The sequence below is a fragment of the Pithys albifrons genome, chromosome Z (genome assembly GCF_047495875.1).
Source record: "Pithys albifrons albifrons isolate INPA30051 chromosome Z, PitAlb_v1, whole genome shotgun sequence".
NCBI lineage: Eukaryota > Metazoa > Chordata > Aves > Passeriformes > Thamnophilidae > Pithys > Pithys albifrons.
Genome location: NC_092497.1, coordinates 3,331,760 through 3,356,444, shown reverse-complemented (window position 1 = coordinate 3,356,444; position 24,685 = coordinate 3,331,760). Strand labels below are relative to the sequence as shown.

The following is a 24,685-nucleotide window of genomic DNA, read 5'->3' as shown; positions in this document are numbered from 1 at the left end:
AAGCCTTAATCATAAATCCCATTGGACTGCATGTTGTGCACACTCAATTCAAAAAGATGGCCCTGCTCCAAGGTCATTTTGGATTGAAACATGAAACAAAAGGAAAGACTGATACAGACAAATGTGGGAAAACATGAGCACAATACAAGGTAAACCTGGTCATCTGAGCAGGTAACACACCAGAAGCCTGATCATGACCAAATGCTGCATTTTTAGTGTTCACATCTTTGGGCTAATATGATTCAGTTCACTTATTTCTAATAAAGCAATTAGTCTCACTACCACCACCTTCTCATTTTCCCAGTGAGCCTAGAGAAGACTTAGTAGAACAAGAGAAAGTCAGAAGGAACTGAGTAACATAGAATTTTACAAAGTTCTAAAACAGCCTTTTCATGGAAATTCCCAGGGAGAAATCTGAGGTTCTCAGATGCACAAGGATAAGTCTGCCTATGGGATTATAAAATGTGTTGCCTGGTGGCAACCAGGAGGAGGATGATCCAGGACTAGTTGTGTATTTATAGTGTGCTTTTTTTAGCTTTAGACTCAAAGGAAAAATACATAGAGATATGATTCAGAAGACCAAAATAATAAGAATAAAGTCTTCTAAAAAAGAATCTATACACATCAAAAAAATCTTTCCAGAGAACAGAGGCCACATATAACTGAAAAGTGCTGTTTAATTTTATCACAGAGTCAAAGAATCATCAAGCTTGAAAGAGATCTTCAAGATCATCTAATGCCACCATCAACCCAGCACCACCATAATCCGCTAAAATCCAGATGTCTCATGAACATTTCAGAGACAGTGATTCCACCACCACCCTGGGTAACTTATTCTAATGCCTGACCACTCTTGCAGTGAGGAAATTTTTTCTAATATCTAATCAGAATCTCCCCTGGCACATCTTAAGGCCATTTCCTCTCGTCATTTTACTTAACACATGGCAGAAGAAACTGACCCCCAGCTCACTACAACCTCCTGTCAAGTAGTTGTAGATCAAGTCCCCTCAAAGCCTCTTTTTCTTCAGACTAAGAGCCTCCAGCTCCTTCAGCCTTTCCTCATAAGACATTTTTTCTAAACCCTTCTTCTGCAATATTATGAACAGTAATTACACTTTTACTGCAGATATCCAAGTAAAACTCATATTTCTTATGCCCCATCCCTGAAATTATTCAAAGCCAGGTTGGATGGGGATTGGAGCAACCTGTTCTAGTGGAAAGCATCCCTGTCATGGCAGGGGGTGGAATGAATTGAACTTTAACATTGCTTCCAACCCAAATCATTCTATATTACGATTCTGCAATAGACACACTTTTTGCTTGGTTCTCTGAAAGATTTCCAGTAAGAATAAGCTATCATCTCTTTTCCATCCCTCAGAAGAGTAATTTCATCTCTCCAGAGCTCTGTACTATTGTAGCCAGGCTACTTCTGGCCTCAATATTTCTTGGTATACTATCTAAAGAGATTGCTCCTGTTTTCAAAGAGCACTTCAGATAAGGTGGCATTTGCTGAACATGTTCTAAGATTACACCGATTACATTTTCTGTTCAGAATTCATTCTTTTACACATAACACTTACACTACTTACAAAATATAAAAAATATGGTGTTGCTCCATGTTTAAAATGGAGCCTGGTCTAGAACCAAAATCAGGAGAGAGAGGAGAGGAGACAAGAAAAGAGAAGCAGGACCATGACACTTATCTGTCAGGCATCCTTTTACAGAGAAACTCAGACTTGGATGTCTCTTCAGCACACTAGACAAGTCACCTGCTCCTGGTGAGACTTCTCAAACCTCCTGAAATATTTAGAAAACTCCAGAAATAAATAAAAATAACAGAATAAATGTACCCATGATCACAGTCACCACTGACATTCATGAAATTACAAAGTCATGTGGCCCAAACTCCCCTTGTGTGTAAAGAAGGCATCTGACTATCTTATTTTTGCCAATGGTTCAAAGCAGCAGAATTTTTAATATTTAGTTTTGCTAAAACTACAGGTCTTCAGGAGCAAAGAGAAGCATCCACGTGTGGAGAGACTGGAGAGAAATAAAGGAACAGCCAGCTCTACATAGCTGACTCCTCACATTCATTGTGGTTGAGGTCTCACAGAGCTTGTAGTTTGTCCCTCTCTTGTCTCTGCCCAGCACTCTCCAGATGTAGTAAATACGCAGGAAAAGTGGACTCTACATCCCCACAAATCCTCATATTTAAGGTGTAATGCTACAGCTGAGAGAGAAATTTATGGCTTTTCCTACTCTAACTAGCTCAGGCCCACATCAGCTAGATATTCACAGGAGTTTCTCTGGCAATTAAAAAAATATAAATCCCTCCTTTAATAATGGTACAACAGCTACCAAATCACAGAATTGTCCATGAGCACATTTTCCTCACTTGATTTGTCTTTCTAGCCAGTGAATCTTGTGATAGAGGCAATAATAAGCATCCACAGCTTCGCCAAGCATGAAATTTCCCTAACAGTGGCATGGTTGACTGCCAGATAAGGCAGAGTTTTCTTCCTCAAAGGTTTTGACCCTCAGGTCACTTGATGACTTTGTTTTGTTCTCTCATTTTGTCATCTCACCACTTCAGCTTGCTGGGCTTTGTAATCAGATTTATTGTGCTCTATGACAGCAATTCCCACCTACAGGTTTCACATATTTGGGAACATACATCAGTTGAGATCCACAGTGATAATCACTCACCAAACTTCTCCTAGCCTCGGAAAAGGCTGTGTGTGTTACGATGATAAAGACCCTCACCCAGAATCCACAGAAGCCAAGAGAAAGACTTAAAAATTACTTCAGTGGGGTTTGCACGTAGCTCGCAAGGATTTGATTTCTCAGGCTGTTGATCTGTTGCCTTTCATGAGCACTAATTTTACTGATGTATTTTTCAATGCAGTTCAGCTATCGCTTGGATAATTTCAAATCTGCCAAGTCAGATGGATGCACTGCATGCCATGGTCCATAAAAATGAAAGGTCAGCTATTAATTGGCTTCACTTTCAGCTTAGTGACTTTGGAAAAGTCCCTCTTGCAGCCACAACATTTAATTTATCGACAGATATATTTGGATCTATTTATTTCAAGAGCAAAATTGTCTGGTTTGCTGCCATTTATTTTATAAAAGAGATAATAAAAATGTAATGAGTATGGAGATTCAAAAGTGGAAATGGCATGAAGAAAGTAATAATCATTAAAGTAAAAATATAAACAAGTCTATAAACCAAACCCTCAAGACATTTGCCATGTCTAATGTAACTTTTATACCTCCAACTTCATAATGCATAACTTTACAAGAAAATTAATTTAATGCTTTTGCTAACCTTACTCAACCCCAATCAAGCAATAGGTAGAAAGAAAAACAATTACATGAACACACAGTAAGCTTTCATTTAGTTCAAGTGGTGATTCAAGTCTTTCAATAGCATAATAAAGACCTGAAACTCATTTAACCAATAGCAACACTGAAATCCCTGAAATTCTGTTTTTCACATGAGACTGCTTGGATACTTAAACCCACTTAAACTTCTAAAATGAGGCTTTTGTGGAATACTGTGCTGGCCTCTATAAATTTATCAGGTACTTTAGCCATGATACAGAAATAAACTCTATATACAGTAGGAGTCGTGCAGGAGGGATAGGGCTTATGGTCAAAGAATGCTGTCAGACAAATAGCCAGTAATGATGGAGAGGAGCTCTGGGTCCTGGTTTGAATGAGCAGAGAGGAAAGGACCAACAGTCATCAGCCCACCCATGGTAGGATCAGCCACAGCAGAAGGTTTAGCTGTGACAGCTCATACCACAAGCCCAAACCCATCTCTGGAAGTGTCCAAGGCCAGGTTGGATGAGGCCTGGAGCAACCTGGTCTAGTGGAAGGTGTCCCTACCCATGGCAGGGGGTGGGACTGGATGGTCTTTAAGGTCCCTTCTGGCCCAGACCACTCTGTGATCCTGTATCAGAACCCCTTTTGGGATACCAAATGGCCACTGTGCCATCCATGTAATGTCAGGCAGAAGACACCTCCAAGTTTGCTGTGAAGGGGTTTTCATAACAGAGGCAAAGAGTTGAAAAGCTCTGTAAATCCTCACCTCCCTACCTGAGGTTCCATTCCAAGCTCCCAGCAGTGTGATTCCCACTTCACTACAGAGGAAAAGTCTGAATCATAGAGATATTTAAGTGTGTGGGTTAAAATTGAGGCATTAGTCCTTGCATCTACTCAGAGATATATGGCTTAATTTTCCCTGTTGTGAGGCCTTTCTGCCTCCTCCTGCCTTCAAAAGACCTCAGACTGCATACACACAGATTAGAAAATAGCACTGACTGGTAAGGTGCATGATTACAGATATTTCCATAATCACAAGCAAACATGTCAGCCTTAAATGGTCCTACTGTCAGGCTCCCCACCTGTAAAATAAGAAACAAGGCACTTCACACACCTTTCCAAGGCTAAGACAGGGTTATTTCTAGAGCTGAGTGAGCCCTTAGGCAATGGAAGAACCATGTTCAGAAAGTCCAGAGATAGGAGAAAGTATATGCTGCTTAAAATATTATTAAGAGGCTTTGAGAAGCAGGGAAAGTTGCTCTGTACTAAAAAATCCCTGAAGGTTTTTCTGCCCTTGAGTTCAGTGATACAGCTGAGTTATCTGTAGTCATATAAAGATTGCAACTGTCTAAGCAGCTTTGTTGACAGCCAAAGGCAAGATCTATAAACGAATCATTACCATGATTCATATCAATTACTTTTCAAACTGATGAAAAGCCAAAAGCTTCAGCTCAGTAGGTGGCCTTGTTCCAGTGCCTGATGCAAAGAGGAGTACAGGGCAATCCATGTGTCCTCCAACTTCAGCGGGGGACCTCATATCTTTGAGTCACAAATGCTGGAGCTCTGAACAGATCCTGATTCAACCAACACTATGGGGACCAGAGTCTTCAGGCACTCACATTTCTGCAGGAAAGCACGAGCTTAATGTAGGTCTGATAACATCATTATTCCCTCCATCTCCCTAATTTTTAGTTCCATTACAGAACTAGGCATTCTTCCATCTTTGGCTGGAAAACCACATAGAAGAAGTACTTTCTGAGCAGGTCTCATCCCAAGACAATAGCAACCAGGAGCCAGGAGCAGAGGTGGAGCAGCTCATCCAGCTGCAGCTCATTCCACCCTGGGACAGGAATCAGGGAGAGGCAGCTGCCAGGTTGGATGAAAATTTTTGGCAGGCAGAAAGTAATTCACAGGTCACTTGCCCTCTGCCTTGTGCATGTCCACTCTCAAAAGTCCCTTGCATCAAGTCATGACCTTGATCCATGTCTCAGGAGCAGAAAGCTTCAGCATGTGTTCAAACTAAAAGGCAGGAACAGCAATGCCCAAGGTCCCCTCACACCATCCCATGTGTCTGGCTATAAATGACTTCTGAACTTCAAAACTGATTCCCTTTTCCAGATTCTCAGCTCCTGCCTTTACAACTTAAAATATTTATCTCTCCAATTACCTCAAGAAACATGTTGATATGTCAGTTGAGGAACACGTTGGCAAATTGGCTGCAAATGTTTCTCCTCCTTTCCCTGCCGTGTCCAAAACATACAGTTACGCCATCCTGAACTCACATAAACTCCCAACTGTGTTTATTTCAGAGCTGTAAAGCTGATTTGACTGTTTAAATTGATACAAGGAAATAGAAACAAATCACTTTACAGCCTCCAAGTTGGCTTCTGCTGCCCAAACATCTTTTTCTATGCCTCTGGCCTCAACAATTCTCTACCAAATGGGACTGAGCACAAGCCATGTAGATGAGTTAGTCCTTACACATGTATTTTATGGCTTTTCACACTCAAATCTTGGTGGTTTTTTTTTTTATTTTCCCCTCCTCATTTAAATTCCAGATATCTGGTTTTCTTTAATCATTCACATACTTACTAAGGACCTTGCCAATGTCCATTTAAACCAAATGATGCCTTCCTGAATGGTATTGGGCCAGGCCATCTAGAAAGCTACAGCTTTTTCCTCTAGTAAAATCTATAATGAGAACTGTGTGAATAACTGATTTTTTGTTGTTATTGTTATTTTAATGTTTCAACTGAAAAACTAAGAAAAAAAATTAGTATTGGATGAGTCTTAAAACTGTTTCATTTTTCTCAAAGGAATGAAAACAAGCACAAAACCACAATAAATGTTTTATTGCAGTACTTTTCTCCTTTGAAAAATTATCACTGAAATTAGCTAAACTAGACTTTAAAACATGCAGACTGTAACTCTTTGATTTTCCCTTTCTGCATTTGATCTTTTTTTATTTTCTTCTGACAAAATACTCTGCTAAATACAGCTGTTACTGCTAGATGTGGAGTGACCTGAAACTGCTTTTATAGTGATAAAATGCATCTTTCTCTCTAAAATTATTCTTTTATATTCAGAGAGGGAAAGAGATCTAACCTTTTTCTCTTTTATAGCACAAAACTAAATGATACATTATTCTTTAATGGTTTGTTTTGTGGGCTCTTTGGCTAAGATGCTCTAAAACATTGACTAAATTCTCTCTAGTAGCTTCTGAGGTAGCTTCTGCTTTATCATCCATAATCCTGTCTAGAAAGAAGTATTTACTCATGCTAGGGCATGAGGATCAGCCATGGGATTTGGCTTATACCACAGCCATGGAAAACATAACCGTGGCACAGAGATCTAATGTGAAGGGCAACATAATTTAAAGAGTGTTTCTTCCACTGACTGTGTCACCATAGCATTTCAGCTCTTCCTAGAAACACAGGAAATCCCAGAGCATAGCAAGGACCCCTGGGTGCATCTTGACCCCAAGTCTAACCCCACCTTTGGCTCCAGATGATGTTCAGACTAAGGGATTCAAAGTAAGCAGAAGCAGCCCTTGGCTCTTCTCTTTGCAGCAGGCAAACTCAGCCAAGCCTCTGGCTTCCCTAATCAACTTTTCATGAACCCCCAAACTAATCTTAACCTTTGCACTGGACTTAGTACAACTGGCAAATTTGTATTGTAAGGCTCATTAAGCATTCTTTGGTCTCATAAATCCTATATTGCCCAAATGCTGGCCACGGAGAGTACTCAGGATCACACAAGCGTAAGAGTATGGCTTTTAAATAAGCTCACACTAGTTAGATGTTTCCTACACATAACTGCAAGCTTTCATTGAAACAAAATGTTGCTTTTTGAGCATTACAGTAGAACCTAGTGCTAGACCAAGGCATATTCCTCCATGTGAAAATTTACTGCTAGTAAAACAAGCTGAGGCAAACTCTGTATTTTCCTTCACTAATGTGCCAAAGTTCAGCTGTAAGGGTCTGCAGTACATCTTTCAAATCCTGTAAAAATAATTTGAACAATAATATAGGGAATGAGAAAGGCATAAAGTACATCAAGAGACTTGAGCTTAAAGTATTAGAATAAAAGGATTTCAATATTCTCCATCACAGGACTTGCAAATCTGAAAATAACTGTAGCTCTGTAGTCACCAGTTTCATGGAGGTTATCCCTGATCTAGGGCCAGCGTGTGCCAGGAATACACAGCAAGAAAAATTCAGAATAACACAACCAAATCAACTTAGAGCAACACAGTTTTTCTCCATGGGGTCAACAAAATTCAACCCTAACTATCATTTTGCAGCAATTCATTTAATGTTCATAATTCCACCTGCTTAAATGCTCACACTGCTAAAAAAAATTAAGAATACCAACATTTAAAAAAGCCTCTCAAATTACACAAATCATGAATATATCTTGTCTGAATACATTCTAAAATTCTGATTTTTTAACTTAAAAAAGTCTGCAACAAACAAGTTTAAATATTAAATTCACCAATACCTGCCTCCACATTCTTCCAAATCACTTCTGCACCTACAGCTAACCTTCAGCCTCAGACAGTGCACTCCTCTCAGACCAAAAGGGATCCTCAAAGTGGTTCACCCACCCAGCTGTGGGAGTGAACCCAGTGCACAGGTGAAACTGAGGGCAGCTCACACAGAGACACCAATACCTTATTTTCACCTCTTTCCACCTCAAGAACTGTTAATTGCAGAAATTGGCCATGTCTCTGTCTCCACTTCCCTGTTTCACAGACTCTAATCTGTTCCCCATATCCAGCTCCCCCCTTTCCTTTCCTCTGGATGAGTCCAACATTGACCTAATCCTGGATGTCTAAACATTTTTCTCTGGAAGCCCAACCTGAACATATCTCCAGGCCCTGGCTGGGTTATTCACAGCACTCACAGTTGCAAATGACACACAGAAGAAGGTCTGGCAAAATGATCTTTCTTTTATATCTCACTTTCCTTTGCTCACAAACATTGATATTTCAGCTAAAATCTATGTGGCATAGACCAATAAACTAGGATGAACTATGGTGAATATCACAAATCTTAACCCTGAGACTGTTTTTAAACCATAACTCACTCTCCAGAAAACAAAAGGCAGGTTCTGGTGTTAGCCGAAGTCCTTGACTAGGAACATGTTTGGAACTGGATGATAACTCTTTCTGCAACCATCTATGGAGAAGGCTGAACCTCAGACAACACTTGAAGCAACTCAGGGGAGCCTCAGTATGAGCCATCAATGTCCTCATTGTCCCCACAGCACACAGGACACATTTAAATGTGTGATATTGCAGATACACAATAGTCCATTAATAATTAAAAAAAATTAAAGCAAAATTAAACATTTGAAATATCTAAATTTTAAAAAATTAATAGCCATTCTAATTTTTTTTGGTTAGACACCTTTGTAAAGGAATGGGGCTGTTCTGCACACACCTAGAAAAGGAAAAGCAAAAAACACCTTGGTCCATCCTGCAGTAAACAAGTTCCCCCCGGCAAACAACAAAAATCCTGTGCAACTTCACTGAGATTAATGGATATGACCCTTCTCTTGTTTATATAAGTGATGTTCTATTAACAATCGAGGAATACAACCTGAGATGACAGCCAGACTCCATCACACAATCTCTGGGCTTGAGCAAGAAATGGGAGCAGAGGCTGTGGAGCAGTGCCAGAGGCTGCAAGTCTCAGCAGCTGCAAAGTTGTTTTCTCCAGCCCTCACTGCTCTCTATCTCTTCCATCTTAGGTCTGATAAAAAGATCATTAATATGAGGGAAATCTCTCCATTGCCTTCCCAAAGGGCTTAAGGCCGCCATTTCTCCAGTGCCAATCACCTGGCACACAAACAGCTGGATTGCTACATGGGTGTGGATACAAAATCCCAAATCACATAATCCTAGAACACTTTCAGCTGGAAGGGACCTTAAAGGTCTTTTAGTTCCAGCCTCCCTGGACAAGGGGATACCTTTCACTAGACCATGATAGTCCGAGCCCCATCCAACCTGGCCTTGAGTATCCTACAACACACCCCACTTCTGCATTTTATTCCAGTCAGTAAGTCCCAGTGCTCTTACCAGCTCAGGAAATTTGTCCTGTCATCTATAATCTTTGAAGTGCAAACTTCAGACTCATGCAGAACAGAAAGCCGAAGTAATGTCTGTGTTTTCAGGTGAGCAAAGCTGCAGACTTCAAAGATTCTACATTAGGTCTGTGAAGCTTCTTAAAGATTGTCACCCGAGTTTCTCAAAAGCTGGTTGAAAACACATCCATACATGGAGATAAATGTATTCTTTGATCTGAGTGATAAAAACAACTGTTTTTCTTCATGTAAACTCCTTTTTTTGTAAATGTTTATGAACTGTGGGAAATTATGTCCCTGCCAGAATTTAAAATAAAGTGATTCAATGGGTTTGCCTTTCACTTACCATTCATTATGCTCACAAACATTGTAGGAATCCCAATGGAGTTTTCAAGGAAGGTTCACAGTGTTGTAGTTACCAGGGAAACACATGATAAATTGTTGCTATCTGAAAAACAAAATCCCCATTAACTTTCTATTAAAGAGCAAGGGATATGAACTATATGGAGAAATGCCTTTACAGTTACCATATTAGAATGCTGTATGTTTTGTTTCAAGATTTAACCAAATATTGGCCAAGCTCTGACATTTTTATTCATTGTGAACAGCGCCCAGCATTTTACAGTCTGTGTTTACCATGCATTGTTAAAGACAGTCCAGTATTTAGCTGGGTCAGCTCAGGAACAGCAGACACCATGTGATCTCTCCTGTAGTTAAAATATTTCCAGGCCAAGTTTTGCTAAGTTAGGTTAGAAAAAACAGTGTAAATCATACCCAAATGAAGTCTTTTTGTCAGGGTATCTAATCCCAGAGGAAAAGCTTACAAGTGTAGCAACCAAATAACTTTGCATAGTATAGACAAGATTTCTCAATGTATGTTGATGCTATATGTTGGACTTGGAGCACAAGTGTTGCAAATCACCAGCCACCTGCCCCTACAGATTAGTAATGGGGTCATAGATGCTCCAGGCCTGCCTTGCCCTTGATACTCCGGGGAATGAGAACACACCGTGGCATCACCTAAGCAGCCACATGGAAACCAGCAAAAATCCTTCACTCAAAGCCCTCTTTGAGCTCTTGCAGATGGGTGGGCAGTTTGAGAAGGAATCATCACCCTCAAACAGCACCTCTCAGAGGAAACTATGTCCCTACTGTCCACAAGAGCTGCTCTGACCTTACTGCAACACAAACTGCTTAAAAGCACCTCAGCAGAAGCAAAATTAAATCTGCCTTCTTCCACACTAAAATGTCCTAAAGGCACATTTCCTTCCCTCCCTTTCGCACTCATCAGTCACAGTATCTCAGCTCAGCAGAAGGCAGCTTTCAGCAAAGAACAGTAATTTCACTGGCAGCTCCAAACTGACTCACATTTGACTGCCCATGTCTGTCACACTCAAGCCTTACAGAGTAAGACCCTGAATCGCTATAGTGAGTTAAAAGGATTTATTCTCATTTAAAAGGTCATCTCTGAACTGATGAGAGACATTCAGTAGCTGACTTACCCAAGTTTCCACTGTGAATGAACAAGAAAGCAGAGATATTGCCCAGTTTCTTTCTGTGCTATTCCCACTTTGCTACTGTCTGGATTAAAGTAGGCATTAATTTGATTGGAGCTCATGTTAGGACACCTAAGCTTTGTACCACAAGATTGGAACTTTAGAAATATTTCTGCATAGAAATATTTCTAATAGAAATTAGATAAATAGAGGTAATGTTATGGTATGCAGAAGTTATTTTTTCCCTCCTGATGTGACGAAGCAATGACTGGTTCTGAAAACAAAGATGTGCAGCTCTTGGTCAATGTGAAGAAGAAAGACACAGTGTCACATAAAAGTGATGTGTTTAGCAGTGGCTAAACATGAGTCCAGATGTGCCCAAGTGGGCAAGAGGCCAGTGGCCCCTGGGCTGTGCCAGCCATGGGGTGTCACAACCCCAGTGCAGTGCCTGTCCCCGTGCTGGCACTGCTGAGGCACCTCCAGTGCTGGGGCAGTTCTTGGCCTCTCAGACAGGAGAGACATGGAGGGGCTGGAACATGTCCAGGGAAGGGAACAGAGCTGAGAAGGGGTTGGAGCAGCAGGAATGGCTGAGGGAGCTGGGGGGGGCTCAGCCTGGAGAAAAGGAGGCTCAGGGGGGACCATCTCACTCTGCAACTCCCTGACAGGAGCAGGGAGCTGGGGAGCAGGAGGCAGGGTCTGCTTCCAGGGAACAAGCTACAGTATAAGAGGACATAGCAATTTTTCACTGAAATGGTGATTAAGTATTGGAAGGGGCTGCCCAGGGAGGTGATGGAGTCACCAGCCCTGGAGGGGCTCAAGGAAAGACTGGTTGTGACACTCAGTGCTCTGGGCTAGGTGACAAAGTGAGGATCAGTCAGAGTCTGAACTCAATGATCTTGGAGGTCTTTTCCAACCTGTACAATCTATGAAAGAGTCTTCAAGATTAGAAATAGCCTGGAAATGAGGCTCTAGACCAAACTGACTGAATATCCAGAGGCATTACTTTAGTTAAATGTTTGACATCACACAGGTTCACATGTGGATTTAGCCCTAGATTTAAATCAGTGTCACCAAAATGCAAAATGATGGAATAAAAGTCTCAGTTTAGTCAGTTGACCTGTTTTCTTTTTCCTTACCTTATTTTGCTTTTACAGCTCTGCTTCTTAAATCCATTCCTGAAACAAGCAAACCCTTTTTGTTTCCATTTGCAAAGGATTAAAAAAAAAAAAGAGTGAGAGAGACACATATACACAAAAAGCCAAAAAGAAACAGAGAATCCAAGTGGAGAGGTATGTGTTATTGGACAAGTGTTTAATTTATGGAACTTGGCTGGCAGAACAAGAGTTTGAATTGTACTTCAATAAGTAGAACTCTTAGAATAAATGTGGCTTGTAAAATTGTTTTACAGTCTGCTTTGCTGAGCAGCCAACACCTCATGGAAACCTTTGAAAAACATTCTGTTTAGAAGCAACGGTTTTTATATTTCATATTTTCTCTATTTGTTTTCCCCTCTGGTTTTATAACTGGAACCATATGCAGGAAAAAAGGATTTTTGTGTCTTAAAATATCTACCTGAACAGACTACATTTTTTATTAAAAAAAACAGTTAACATTTTGAAAATTCTTCATGTATTAGGCACTTGGTTCAAACCTGGACATGTCCTTGTTTGATACCCTATCAAGCTACAGGTTTTCCAAATAACCTTGGGATAGTAACTTAGCTGAGATTCACCACCTCTCTCCCTAGGTGTATGTGGTGCAGCTGTGTCCACCTAAGCTGTTTGTCTTCCCCATAATAAACAGAAGATAAAACAGAATTTGGGACATGATTCATCTGTGTAGGATGGGAGGGGATGAATCATGCTCTAGATCCATATATTGACCAGCTCTCCATAGGAAGTCAAGATGCTCAGGTACAGACACTGACACTGTAGATACCCAGGATTGCTCTCATAAGTTCCATCTTAGTCTCTCCGTGTCACTAAAAGGATGAGACAGACTCTTCTGGAAGGAAATGCATTCCATCCCAATGATGGTGTCTGACATGTCTCGGTGATCTGCCTGGAAATGGCATCAGTTTATGTTATCCATAGACAGGCCATGTAACTGTAAGTCTTCAAATAGTTATAGGGAATCAAGAGGAATAGATCTAGATTTAGATAATATATCAGGAAGAAATATTTCCCTCTGAGGCTGGTGAAGCACTGAAACAGTTCACCCAGAGAAGTTGTCAATTACTCATCCCCAGAAGTGTTCAAGGCGAGGTTGGACAGAGTTTTGAGTAACCTGGTCTGGTGGAAGGTGTTCCTGCCCATGTCAGGGGAGTGGAACAGGGTGATCTTTTCTGTCCCTTTCAACTCAAATCATTCTATGATTTTATAAATCCTTCTCTATAAACACCATTCAGGAGGGGCAAGGAAGTCAAACCCTCCTTCTTCACACTTACACATATGTATATTTGTGTGTAGCTGTGTACGTACCTACAATACAAATACAAATGGTGCCAGCACAGCTTCCACCCCAGACACCAATACAATCCATCAAATAAACTCTGTGCCTCCATTGGCAGATTGGGAGATACTGCTACAACAGAGGGGAAAGAAGAAGCAGTAAAGCTTTACTTTGGAGCAAGGCAAAATATTGCATTACATAGTACAGAGAGTGGGAAAGGAAGACATAGAGAGACTCCAAGACCACAACTTAAAAGCCAATTATCTAAATAAGAATGTAAGAGTCATATTTAGCCCCCTAAGCTAAACTATCCTGATTGCTAACTGTTTTGTGGTAGTTATACTTGTACAGATATGACAGAACTGCTCTGGAACATGGCTTCATTTAATGCCTGTGATAGAAAACTAGGTCACTTGAGCATTTTTTTTCTTTCTGGGTAGGTTTTTTGTTCATTTATTTTTTGAGTGTTTTTTATTTACTTTAAAGGTCTGTGGTTAAGGGTTTCATACCTATTCTCAGAAACTCTGCTGCATTCACCCTCAGCGACTGTTCTGAAATAATGTTTTATTAATTTGTTTTCAACATCGCTGGTTGATCCCTGGTAGAGCCTCACTTGGTAAAGTCGTTACAACTCAGCCAAGCATTCTGTTACTATCCCAAAGCTTTTCCCTCTAGCTGTACACAGTATTTCTTTTCTATTCTTTTGTGGCTTCTTACGAGAGAAATGTGCTTTTGCAAACTGTTTCTTTCCAAGGCCCTTGTGTGGCCACATCCCTTAAAGTCAATGCATTTCTGATCACTCTGCTTTCAACACAGAGGTGGAAAGATAAATTACACAGGCTTGGCTTCAGGTACCTTAGCACAAGGCTAAGCTCCCAACACAAACAGAAGCCCTGTAGAAAAGTTAGCTCAAGTGTTACTCATCACCCACCACCCTAGTCATGTAACCTCTCACAATTCTGACCAAAAAAATGGTGTTTTTTCTTTTCATGAGACAACCAGGCTATGTGATGGTGCTATGCTGGGAACATTTTCTCTTTCAGCCCAAAGAGAAACACAGAGCTTACTCTGTGAGGCTTAAAAAACACACTTTGTGCTGTCAGCATCCTGTGCCTCAAAAACAGGCTATAGCAGTTGTCTGTTTGGGAATGAGCAGGCACAGGTAGGTCTGGAGGTGAGCCCTAATCACCTTGCATTACCCTGCAGTCTGATAAATGTCCTTAACGAGCAGGACTGCTCATTACCACACTGATGAATCAGTGTTTGCTGACAAAAGGCTGTTTTCTCAGGGAATTCCTCATCAGCCGTAGGTGTGCCATAAGTGATTCAGGCTCTCATTAGCCCTAATTAGATAATGGTTCAAATGATTTCTCAATTATTCACAGAGCCTGTACCACTGAGCACCAGCCTATTGATAGACTGAGGTACTTGCTGCAAAGAAACGATGTTTTTCCAGGGTGATGTTCCAGCAGGGGTCACTGTACCCACCACAGCACTCCAGCTGTTGCTGTTCCTCAGGCTGATCTGATGTAAAGCCCCACAATTCACCACTACAGCGTGTAGAGGCTTTCAGCATCCACAAGTCTCTTTTTAATTTCTCTCAAAATCTGGTAATTCTTCAGCCATCTCCTCTGGTCATGTCTCAAGTTGCCCTCCCATCTGAGGAGGGTGAGTGTGTTCCCTTATAGCAGAGATTTAGTTCCTTCTAATCCATAGGAAGAAAGCAAACAGGAATCATAAAGAGGCATTAATTTTTTTTCTTAGCCCCAGAACTTTGATGCCCTTCTTGATGTGGATTACAGGCCTTTTACAGATGGCTCAGTTATTTAAAAACACTGGCCTGGGACTACAAATCCCACTTCCAGAAACTTCAAGGTTGACGTTGGCAAAATCTCTTAGGCTGGAATATTTCTTGCCTGAAAATGGTCCTCTCAAAGCTCAGCCACCAAACTCCCTCTTCAGCGAATAGAAAGAAGCAGACACCCTTTTTTTTTCACATCTCTTGTAAAAAGAATGGGATATGAATCACTCTCTGGGGATGTAGTTTTTCTCTACAGAGAGGAATTGACTGCAGAGGGGTCCAACATGACAACTTTGCCCTTAACCCCTAGTAGTTAGCTGATGTGAGCAAAGAAAAGAATTTTTAAAATCCACAGGTCCTACATCTCAGTTTCAGAGCAAATTGAGCTGTGAAATCTTGTAAATACAGGGTTTAGGAGCTCTGCAGTCATGTTTCTGCTTTGTAAAACCCACAAATTGTTTTTTCTGGTGAAGTTTAAAGTGGCCATAAGCTTTTCAGGTGCTATGATGACTTAGAAACAACCACTTGGTGCTTATCCCCTGGTGGTTACAGCTGTACTGCTCTGCTCATGGTGGTTACTGCTCACAGTGGTTACTGCTCACGGTGGTTACTGCTCACAGCAAAGGCACCACTAACTTTCTTTACTGGTGTATTCCTGAGATTTCCCATCATAAGAGAGGTTTCAGTCTCCTTTATATGGATCCACTGCAGCTCTCTGAGCCTACCTCAGCCCTTGGAGCTCTTTGGAGAAGAATTCTGGATGAACATGAGCAAAAAAAAAAAAACAAAATGGGCAGCATGAAATAGAATTATAGAATTGTTAAGTCTGGAAAATCCCTCTAAGATCAAGTCTGATCATTAATCCAGCACTGCCAAACTCACCGCTAACCCATGTCCCCAAATGCCACATTCGCAAGCTTTTTGATCACTTCTAGGGATGGTGATACCGCCGCTGCCCCAGGCAGACTCATTCAGTGCTGACCAAAGTACCACTTCTAATACCAAACACAGTTGCTAAATATGACTATTAAGTTCTGTAGGGAAAGCAGTCTCAATGACAGCCTGGCACTGCTTCAGAGTCTCTTCTCTTCTTGTGCTGTTGACTTCAGACCCTGTGTCCCTCCCAAAAATTATTGGTTACCCTACTAGAGCCCCCATCCTGAGCTGTACCTGGGAACAGCAGGAATTTTCCATTAGCAGTTGTGAGCTGAAATGGACTGACTTTTATCTGAAGTGTCCCGAGTTACACTGACTATCAGGAAACCCAGAGCAAGGATGAATCTTACACAGGGCCAGACTTCATGGGATGTATCCACATAAAAATATATGGCTTATCAGTAGGACCTGGCCTCTTCATACCCCAGAAGGATGCATATTCCCAATATGTGACCATTCCCTCAGCCTAGAGGAAACATGGGAGAAGGGGAACTCCTGTTCAGCATTTCCAACATCAATGTTCTCCTTGCTAGCCACAAGGAAGCAGCCAAAACTGACAGTCATTAGAGATGGTTTAAATTGAAACAAGGGATTGGACTCAGCTTCTGGACAGAGTTGGATTATAGATAGCAGAAAACTAAGAGGGACAATAAAACCACTCCATCCCTCTTCTTTTTCTCCTTGATTGTTCCTACACTGAGTGCAGATAGGCAGAACCTGGGAATGTCCCTGTTTACAACCCACTGAGCCACTCACGGGCAAAGGCTGGAGCACCTCTACTATGGAGACAGGCTGGGAAAGCTGAGGTTGTTCAGCCTGGAGAAGACTTGAGGAGACTTTAGAGCCCCTTCCAGTACCTAAGGGGGCTCCAAGTGAGCTGGAGTGGGACTTTGAACAAGGGTCTGAGTGACAGGAGAAAGGGGAATGGCTTTAAATTGTTGTGGGTGCTGCTGAGCTCAAATCATCTGGAATCATGGAATGCTGTGGCTTGAAAGGGACCTTAAAGATTGTCTCGTTCCAGCCCCTCTGATGTGGGTAGAGATGAGAGGGAATGACACTTCATAATTCACACTGATACAGAGCAGACTTAGATGGGTTATTAGGGGAGAAAATCTTCCCTGAGAATGGGGAGGCCCTGGCACAGGTTGCCCAGAGAAGCTGTGGCTGTCCCATCCCTGGAAGTGTTCAAGACCAAGTTAGACAGGGCTTGGAACAACTTGGTCTAGTGGAAGGTGTCCCTGCCCATGGCAGAGGAGGTGAAATGTGATATTCTTTCAGGTCTCTTCGAATCCAAACCATTCTCTGATTCTCTGACCAAGGTTTGGAGATGTCTAATCTTTGCACAACCACATTTCTTTAGGCTGCTCAATTCCTTCAACAATCCTCCCCCCTCAGGATCAAGCAAAATGAGTGACGCTTAGATTTAGTTTATACGGTTCCACATAACAACAACCTGTCTTGCCGGCACAGCTTTTCTCAGGCTGATGCTGAGGACATCCCGAAGGCTCTCTCTGCCGTGGGGATGAGCTGCCGGCAGAGAGAGCCAGAGCACTGGGGAACAGACGCTGCGCGATGTGCTGCCGGAGGTGAAGGGAAAACAGCTTTAGATGCTTAAGGACCTTCTTACGAGGGCACTCCGAGCCACAGATATTTTTACCATCCGCCTGTCAGTGTTCGTCTCTGAAAACAGCCTTCTTTGCAGCCAAGCATCCCTTCCCAGCCCCTCCTGCTGCTGCTGCTGCAGGCTTTAACGCCACCCTGTCTGAGCTACCAAAACCAGTCTCCCACCAGAAGATGGTGCCCATATTCCACGGAACTAGGGTCAAGCCCTTCACAACAGAGTCCACCTTGAGGCAACACCTAGAAGACCCAGTTACACCTTTCTAAAATGATTAGAGCAAAACCCACAGCTGATGCCAGACTCTCTGAGGCAGCAGGGAGGCAATTTTGCATGTGTGACCTGCAGTGTAGCTGTATTTTATGACTAAACAAAACAGGCAACATGAAATAGAATCATAGAATTGTTAATGTTCTGCAGTGTAGTGTATTTTCTCTTTGGAGTTTTTGTTGTAATGGACTTTTTAATGAACAAAGCCCTGCAACTGTAACTGGGAGGTTAATAAACCCCTACTCCTGCCAACTAAAAAGCCCACAGCCCTGAGCCAGAGAGCTCATCTTTATCTAAATCCACATGTGGATGCTGATTTCTGTGCAATACTTTGATACTACCCCAGATTGCTCTTGATTGTCTGTCAAAGACAGATGTGGAATGAGTAGCGTCAGAGATTTCCGGTTATATATGAAGGCACCAGACCAAAACATCAAAATGGATACACACTTCAGTCTCTCCTCTGGTATTTTCATGTCCCCAGATCTCTGTTACTGTACTGGCAATTTGCATTGCTTCCCTCCAGCTCTCTGCTGGCCAAACATCAGCAGTCTCCCTCCTCAGTAGCTGTCACAGCAGCTATACTCAGCCAAGCATGGAGAGCATACAGGTACTTGGCAAATGTCACGTCCCCTGTCAAACCAGCAGCTTGTCACGGGCTGCAAAAGAAGCTGGAGTGATGGTGGGATGGTGCAGGGCACCAATGCCACATCCCTCTCTCCCCCTGCAGCTCTGTGCCACAAGTCCCTGACAGCAGTGGTTCGCTGCCTGGTCCTCATACCCAAGAGGAGACACCATTGCCCTGGGCAGCAGCACACACCACTCTCAGCAGGTGATAAGGAAGATCCTTTCTCCATAAACATCCTATCTTTGAAAAAACCTATCACCACAACCCTGAAGGTTGTCAGGGCCCAATTCAAAAGGTTTTTCTAACACATCTTCTCTGTGATTTACAGTTATACCATCATCCAAAAGAAGATGGAGCTCGGCGAGATCATTGTGACTGAACGTTCCAGTGAGAGGCAGATGTATGAGAAGCAGATGCCAAGGGCCCAGGACCTGCTGTGGAGGAGCAGAAATTGGATCCACCAAGTGTTTGGTTATCTCACAGGAGAAATGAAAGAATATGGAGAGTGGATGAAAAGTAAGCACAAAGATGTGTTTGGGGCTCTAGGGTTGGGACCTTCTCTATTACCAACAGTACTTTCAGTGCTGGCACACAAGATGAGAGTCAGTTTCACTCCCTGAGGCAGAGCAGAAGCAACATGTTCCAAATTCATTATAAATTTCTGACCTTTTAACTATCTCATTCTCGGGAAGGAAATCTTACTGCATCCTCTTTCCATCACCATGGATGCAAAACTCAGCACAGGCCAAAGACATCTTTTACACTTAATCAGTTTTATGTCATCAGCATCACATTCTTTATAGTAGTGCCCAGAATCACACATCAGGGCTGGGGATTGAGCCTCATTTGTAGCTGCTTTGGATCAGCCACTGTCCTTCATCAGTGTGTGGGCTGAGAATGGAAATCACGCAGGCAAAAGCTCTTGTGTTACCAGCCATGGAGGGAGTAATAAGCACTGTGGGTGTTATGATGCTGTAAAATACAAACAGACCCATCTCAAAGGTTTACTGTACAGACAGGAACAATGCATGAGCAGATGGTCTGTGTTATCCAGAATTACCAGGAATGTGGGGTCTTAAGAGGCTGTGTAAGACTGTGGGTCCTCTCTGAAGGCTAGGTTTATTAGCACAATAGCTCCAGTGATGGGAAAGAAATAAGTGCACAGCCAGGCTATGCAGCAGCTCTCACTGGTGGAGAAGCTGGACTAAAATGCTCCAGACAAGCTCATCAGGCTGCACTGTGTGTGATCCCCAGATGCAGGGGAACATCTCCTGTTCCTCTTTACTCCAGCAGTTCAAATGTTGTAGACAGTTTTTCTTACTCAATATTCTGAAAAGATTTGGACAGTATCCTCTGGTTATAGTTGAACTCCTACAGTTAATACTTGTGTCTGAATCTGAGCATATTGCTGATAGAAGTTTCATAGCTCAGTACCAAATATTAGTTAACATTAATTCAGACAAGCCTGGTCATTTTTCTCCAAATAATTCACTCCTTCTCCTCCTCACTTTTCTTTCTTAACCATGCCTGTAAGGAGTTTCTAGGAATGAGTCATTGCCCATTTTCAAAAAGTAGTCTGGCACTTTATGCTGCATCCAATTAAAAATCTAAGGTAAGAGAATTAATTTCAAATCTTTAGGAAGATGAAAGCTGCTTATGCACATTGCAGATCATCTTGTACATGCAAGCAGCTCCTCTTTCTCACCTATTCTCCTTACACCATGTTTAATAGCACACAGCAGTTCAGAAATGGTTACAGTTTTCCCAGAAAAGAGTCATAAAAAAAGTTCAAGACAAGAACCACCAGCAAAGTTATTGTGTGCTACGAGTCCCTCCTCTGCCCATGGAGATGATTAGAAGTACTGTACATAGATGTCCTCAAACAGGCTGCTCTCATCCAACCTTCCCTTTGCACTCACCTGACGTCCTGAGATACCTGAACTTGGAGTCTGTTTGCTCTGACCAGGTTCAGTAGCTTTCCTCTAACAGGCAATAACACTTTGTCCTTTGGAAATGCCTCTTTGCCCTGAATACCACCTTAATTTTCGTACTTTAGCTTCTTTAGTTCTCAAAATGCTTTTTGAGGACTTCTGACCCCATCTCCTATATACAGTTGCTGATTTTCTTCCTAAAATAGCAGAATTGTTTCCTTTACGTCTTTCCCTGTTTACACAAAAACTAGTTTCAGAGTCCCTTTGTGCATCTAAATTATACACCAAAAAGGGTCTGCCTCCTCATTAAATTTATAGCAGAATCTAATGTGATCTATCACACAAGTAATTCTTTGACTATTCTTTGACCACCATAAATAAATCACTTTTTTATCAATCACTCCATGAACTTCATAGCAGTGCCCAGTCCATCCCTACTAGTTTTGAAGTACCACATGCAAAATACACTGAGACAGCAATAAATCAGCTTTACAGTTTCTCCTGTTGATACATCACCTCTTTTTTTTTTTGCCAGAAAGCAGCTGCAGAGATGAATGCACTTTGCTGAAATTATGCCTTATCAACAGTATTCTCCTTTGATCTCCTCCAGATAGGCCCTTAATGGTCCAGCTGGTGGACTGGATATTGCGAGGAACCTCGCAGGTGATGTTTGTCAACAACCCTCTCAGTGGGCTGATCATTTTAGTGGGGCTTTTCATCCAGAGTCCCTGGTGGATGCTCACGGGCTGTACTGGAACAGCTGTGTCCACACTGACCGCACTGGCTCTCAGCCTGGACAGGTAGGTGGTATCTTATTCTCTTAATAAAAATGGGTTTGTTGTGATATCTGGAGCCCACTGATGGAGCATAACCACTTCTTAGGGACAGCTTTCCTTATAGATAGTTTGGAAGCAGTTAGGTGAGGATAGAGCTGTGGTCCATGAAGAGCCAGCCTGTCCCCACAGCTGGCTGTCTTCATGAAAATAGATGGTCATCTCTGTCTCTGATAGCTATTGTCAAAATCATTCAGGTCCTTCAGGTCACTAAGAAGCCTCCTAGACCACCATAACCCAAAAATCCCCCAAACTCACCAGTGCAAGACAGTGCACCAGCAATCTCACTGCTTTTTCATCCCTCCCTTCACCAGAAGCAGGACACTTAAAAGCTGCATTTCAGTGGGTCCTTGGAACAGACCATCTTCTGCATGTCTTGCTACCTTGCAGATGTTTTTTTTTTCCATCACAGATCAGCCATCACAGCTGGGCTGCATGGCTACAACGGGATCCTGGTGGGATTGCTCATGGCCATCTACTCTGACAAAGGGGATTACTACTGGTGGCTTCTCCCTCCTGTGGCAGTCATATCAATGGCCTGGTAAGTATCCCTTCTTCAAGTACAGTTCTCAAAGAATGAGTCTGGCTATGTACAGCTTAAACACATCCAAGCCCCCTCTGCCCTACACCAGTAACTCCAGTGGCACTGGAAAGATGTGCTCATTGATGCATGATCTCCTGAGGGACACAGTAGGGGCTGAAGGCACAGACACAGATCACAGCACACAGATAAAACAGCCCCACTCCAACTCTCCAAAAATGGCTCTCAGCAGCTGGGAACATTCAGGGTGGAGGTCATCATGCCCAGGATCCCAACAGTTCTTCCACACCCTGGTGCTGAACCAACCCTGAATCCAATATTTCCCTTCTCAGACATGTAGCCAATCATAAGCAAAATTAATTCCTCCAAATAACTCCAAATGCCAGCTTCCCAGGCTTAAATTTCCCATTTTAAATATGACCCTAACAGCACTGCTGAATCTATTTAACAGCCTTAACTGAAATTAATTTAATAGTCACATTTTAATAACTGTAAGCAATAAGATGCAAGTCATTATTGGATTTCACTACTTTTAAGATCAGATTTTTTTATATATACATTTCATTTCTTTAATCGCTTTCAGCAAAGATCATTTTATAACAATCTCTCAAAACCCAAGGCATCCTGCAAGAATGTTTAGTTTGTCTTATCTGCCAGAATTCCTTGAGGCTTTTTGTTCAAACTTTTCTTCATTCTTTGAGTTCACAAGACTTGAGGGTAGAGCTGAAAGATTTTAAAATCAGACAGTTCAGTGATGTTTTAACCGATATTTTGAATTTCAGCTTTAGAAGTCAGTATTTCTTTAATTGTTTCCTTTTTTCCTGACAAGATGTATAAGTGGCAGAAGCTTTGTATTTCAGCACAGAAATTAGGGCATCATTTTCACTGAAGTACAGATTTTTTTTTCTTACAGCTAAAATCAAAAAAATCTGCAAACTCCTTTGGGAATTAAATTTGTAAAAAAAAAAAAAAAGAATAAGTTTCATCTGAGATTATACAAGGAGAACAAAGCATTTTTCCCTCTGATAATATCTACACAGCAGGACACAAGATGTTGCTTTTGAAATGCCAAACACTTTGGCAGGGGTGGGGTTTTGTTTTATTATAACCAGCTTAATGACCTTCCAGGACTCAAATACAGATTCAAGTCTTTAAATTAATTTTTTGCAAACTGTGCAATGTCCACTGCTACTTGGAGTGGACCATAAGAGCTATTCAGATCACTTGTTTCAGAGGAGCTCAACTGGAAGCAGTAGAACACAGGTCATTTTCATCAGGGAAAGGATTTAGCTATTTGTTGTCTTCCACAAGCTTTCTGGGCCCCATAAACATCATATAGTACCTTGCAAATATGCTCCCATAAAGTCCTTCATGTAGGACACACAATTCAAGTGGAAAACTGGCAGTATGGAAATGTCCTGAAGAGATCTGGCAAAGTTTATAACCCAGGTTCTACAGACAAGAACTTTGGGAAAGGTCATGGCATTTCAAGGTTTGCATGTTTTTTTGTGTTCTGTCTTTAATAGGTTGAGGGTTGTCCCAAATACTTTATATGTTAAATATATTCAATCAAGCTTTTTAAAAACAAATCCTAGTTTTCAGAAAATGCCGTATGATTTTGGATGGTATCTGGGCAGCATACAGTGACACCACTGTCTTTGACAAACACACAAATATCAATCAAGGTCTGGGTGATGTCTGGCAATGACACCTTTCACAGCTCTGTTATATAGTGGTTTCATCTTACACTCTCTTGGGCTCCATGTGTCCTAAGGATTCCTCATTCCCCAAAAACAAGATCTAACATGATAAATAATTCTGTCTTCCTTCATGGAAGATTTTCTGTCCTTCTTGGTCACCTCTTCTGCTTTATTTCTCTTTCAGAGCTGTCTTCTGATATGTTTCATACTGTTTAAACAAAAACAAAGCAAACAAACAAAAGAAAAATTAGGTAATTTCCAACCCCCTCTTGCCTCCTCAAGATAGCAGCTGTTTTAGACGATCTAACGTTCTCCACAGTTCTTCACGTGGCATTTCCAAAATTTGCTCCTGTTTCTTGTTAAATTTTTTTCCTGAATGAAAGTCCGATTACCTCTCTTCATCCATGCCTAAAAGCTGTCTTAGAAGCATTTCTTCCTTGACTCCCTGAGCTCAGCATAGCTACCACAGTAGAAAGAAGGGTGTGGATTCTAGACCATGCATAGTTTTTTTTCCAGAAAGATGAACAGCATTCTGCAACTCTTTATCTGATGCAGACTAGCAAATTAAAATATTCACTACATGATATTACTAAAAGGAATGGAATTGGCTTTCATTTGCCAAAATTACCATCTTATGATCAAAGAGGTGTGCTGTTCCACCACTATGATTGTTATGAACAAGTTACACTCGTGTCTCTTCTGTTCCCAGCCCAGTCCTGTCCAGTGCTTTGGGATCCATCTTCAGTAAATGGGACCTTCCTGTTCTCACTCTGCCTTTCAATATTGCGGTGACTCTGTACTTGGCAGCCACAGGACACTACAACGCCTTTTTCCCCACTACCCTTATCAAGCCTGTGACTGCAGTCCCCAATATCACCTGGTCTGCAATCAATGTGCCCTTGGTAAGCTTCACACCAGTAAGTTTATGATATTTCACTGAAAAGGTGAGCAGGAAGCCATTCATCTCTGGACAACACATTCACATGGGTCACAGTGACTGTATGGTATGTACAGCCAGGAGCAAGTCACAGAAATATGTGGCTCAGCTCAGTGCAAAGAGAGCAGT

The 24,685-nt window shown here is 41.8% G+C and overlaps 1 protein-coding gene across 2 annotated transcripts in view; it reads left to right on the top strand.

Annotated features, from left to right (window-relative positions):
* The window catches only part of LOC139684901 (urea transporter 2-like), a 303,543-nt gene that overhangs the window by 272,084 nt on the left and 6,774 nt on the right, over positions 1-24,685 (top strand). For both annotated transcript variants that reach the window (XM_071581301.1, XM_071581302.1), the window contains 4 exons: positions 18,943-19,130; positions 21,156-21,345; positions 21,791-21,919; positions 24,329-24,521. In XM_071581301.1, coding sequence (XP_071437402.1) covers positions 18,965-19,130; positions 21,156-21,345; positions 21,791-21,919; positions 24,329-24,521 — 678 coding nt within the window. In that variant the 5' untranslated portion in view covers positions 18,943-18,964. The remainder of the gene's footprint in view (positions 1-18,942; positions 19,131-21,155; positions 21,346-21,790; positions 21,920-24,328; positions 24,522-24,685) is intronic.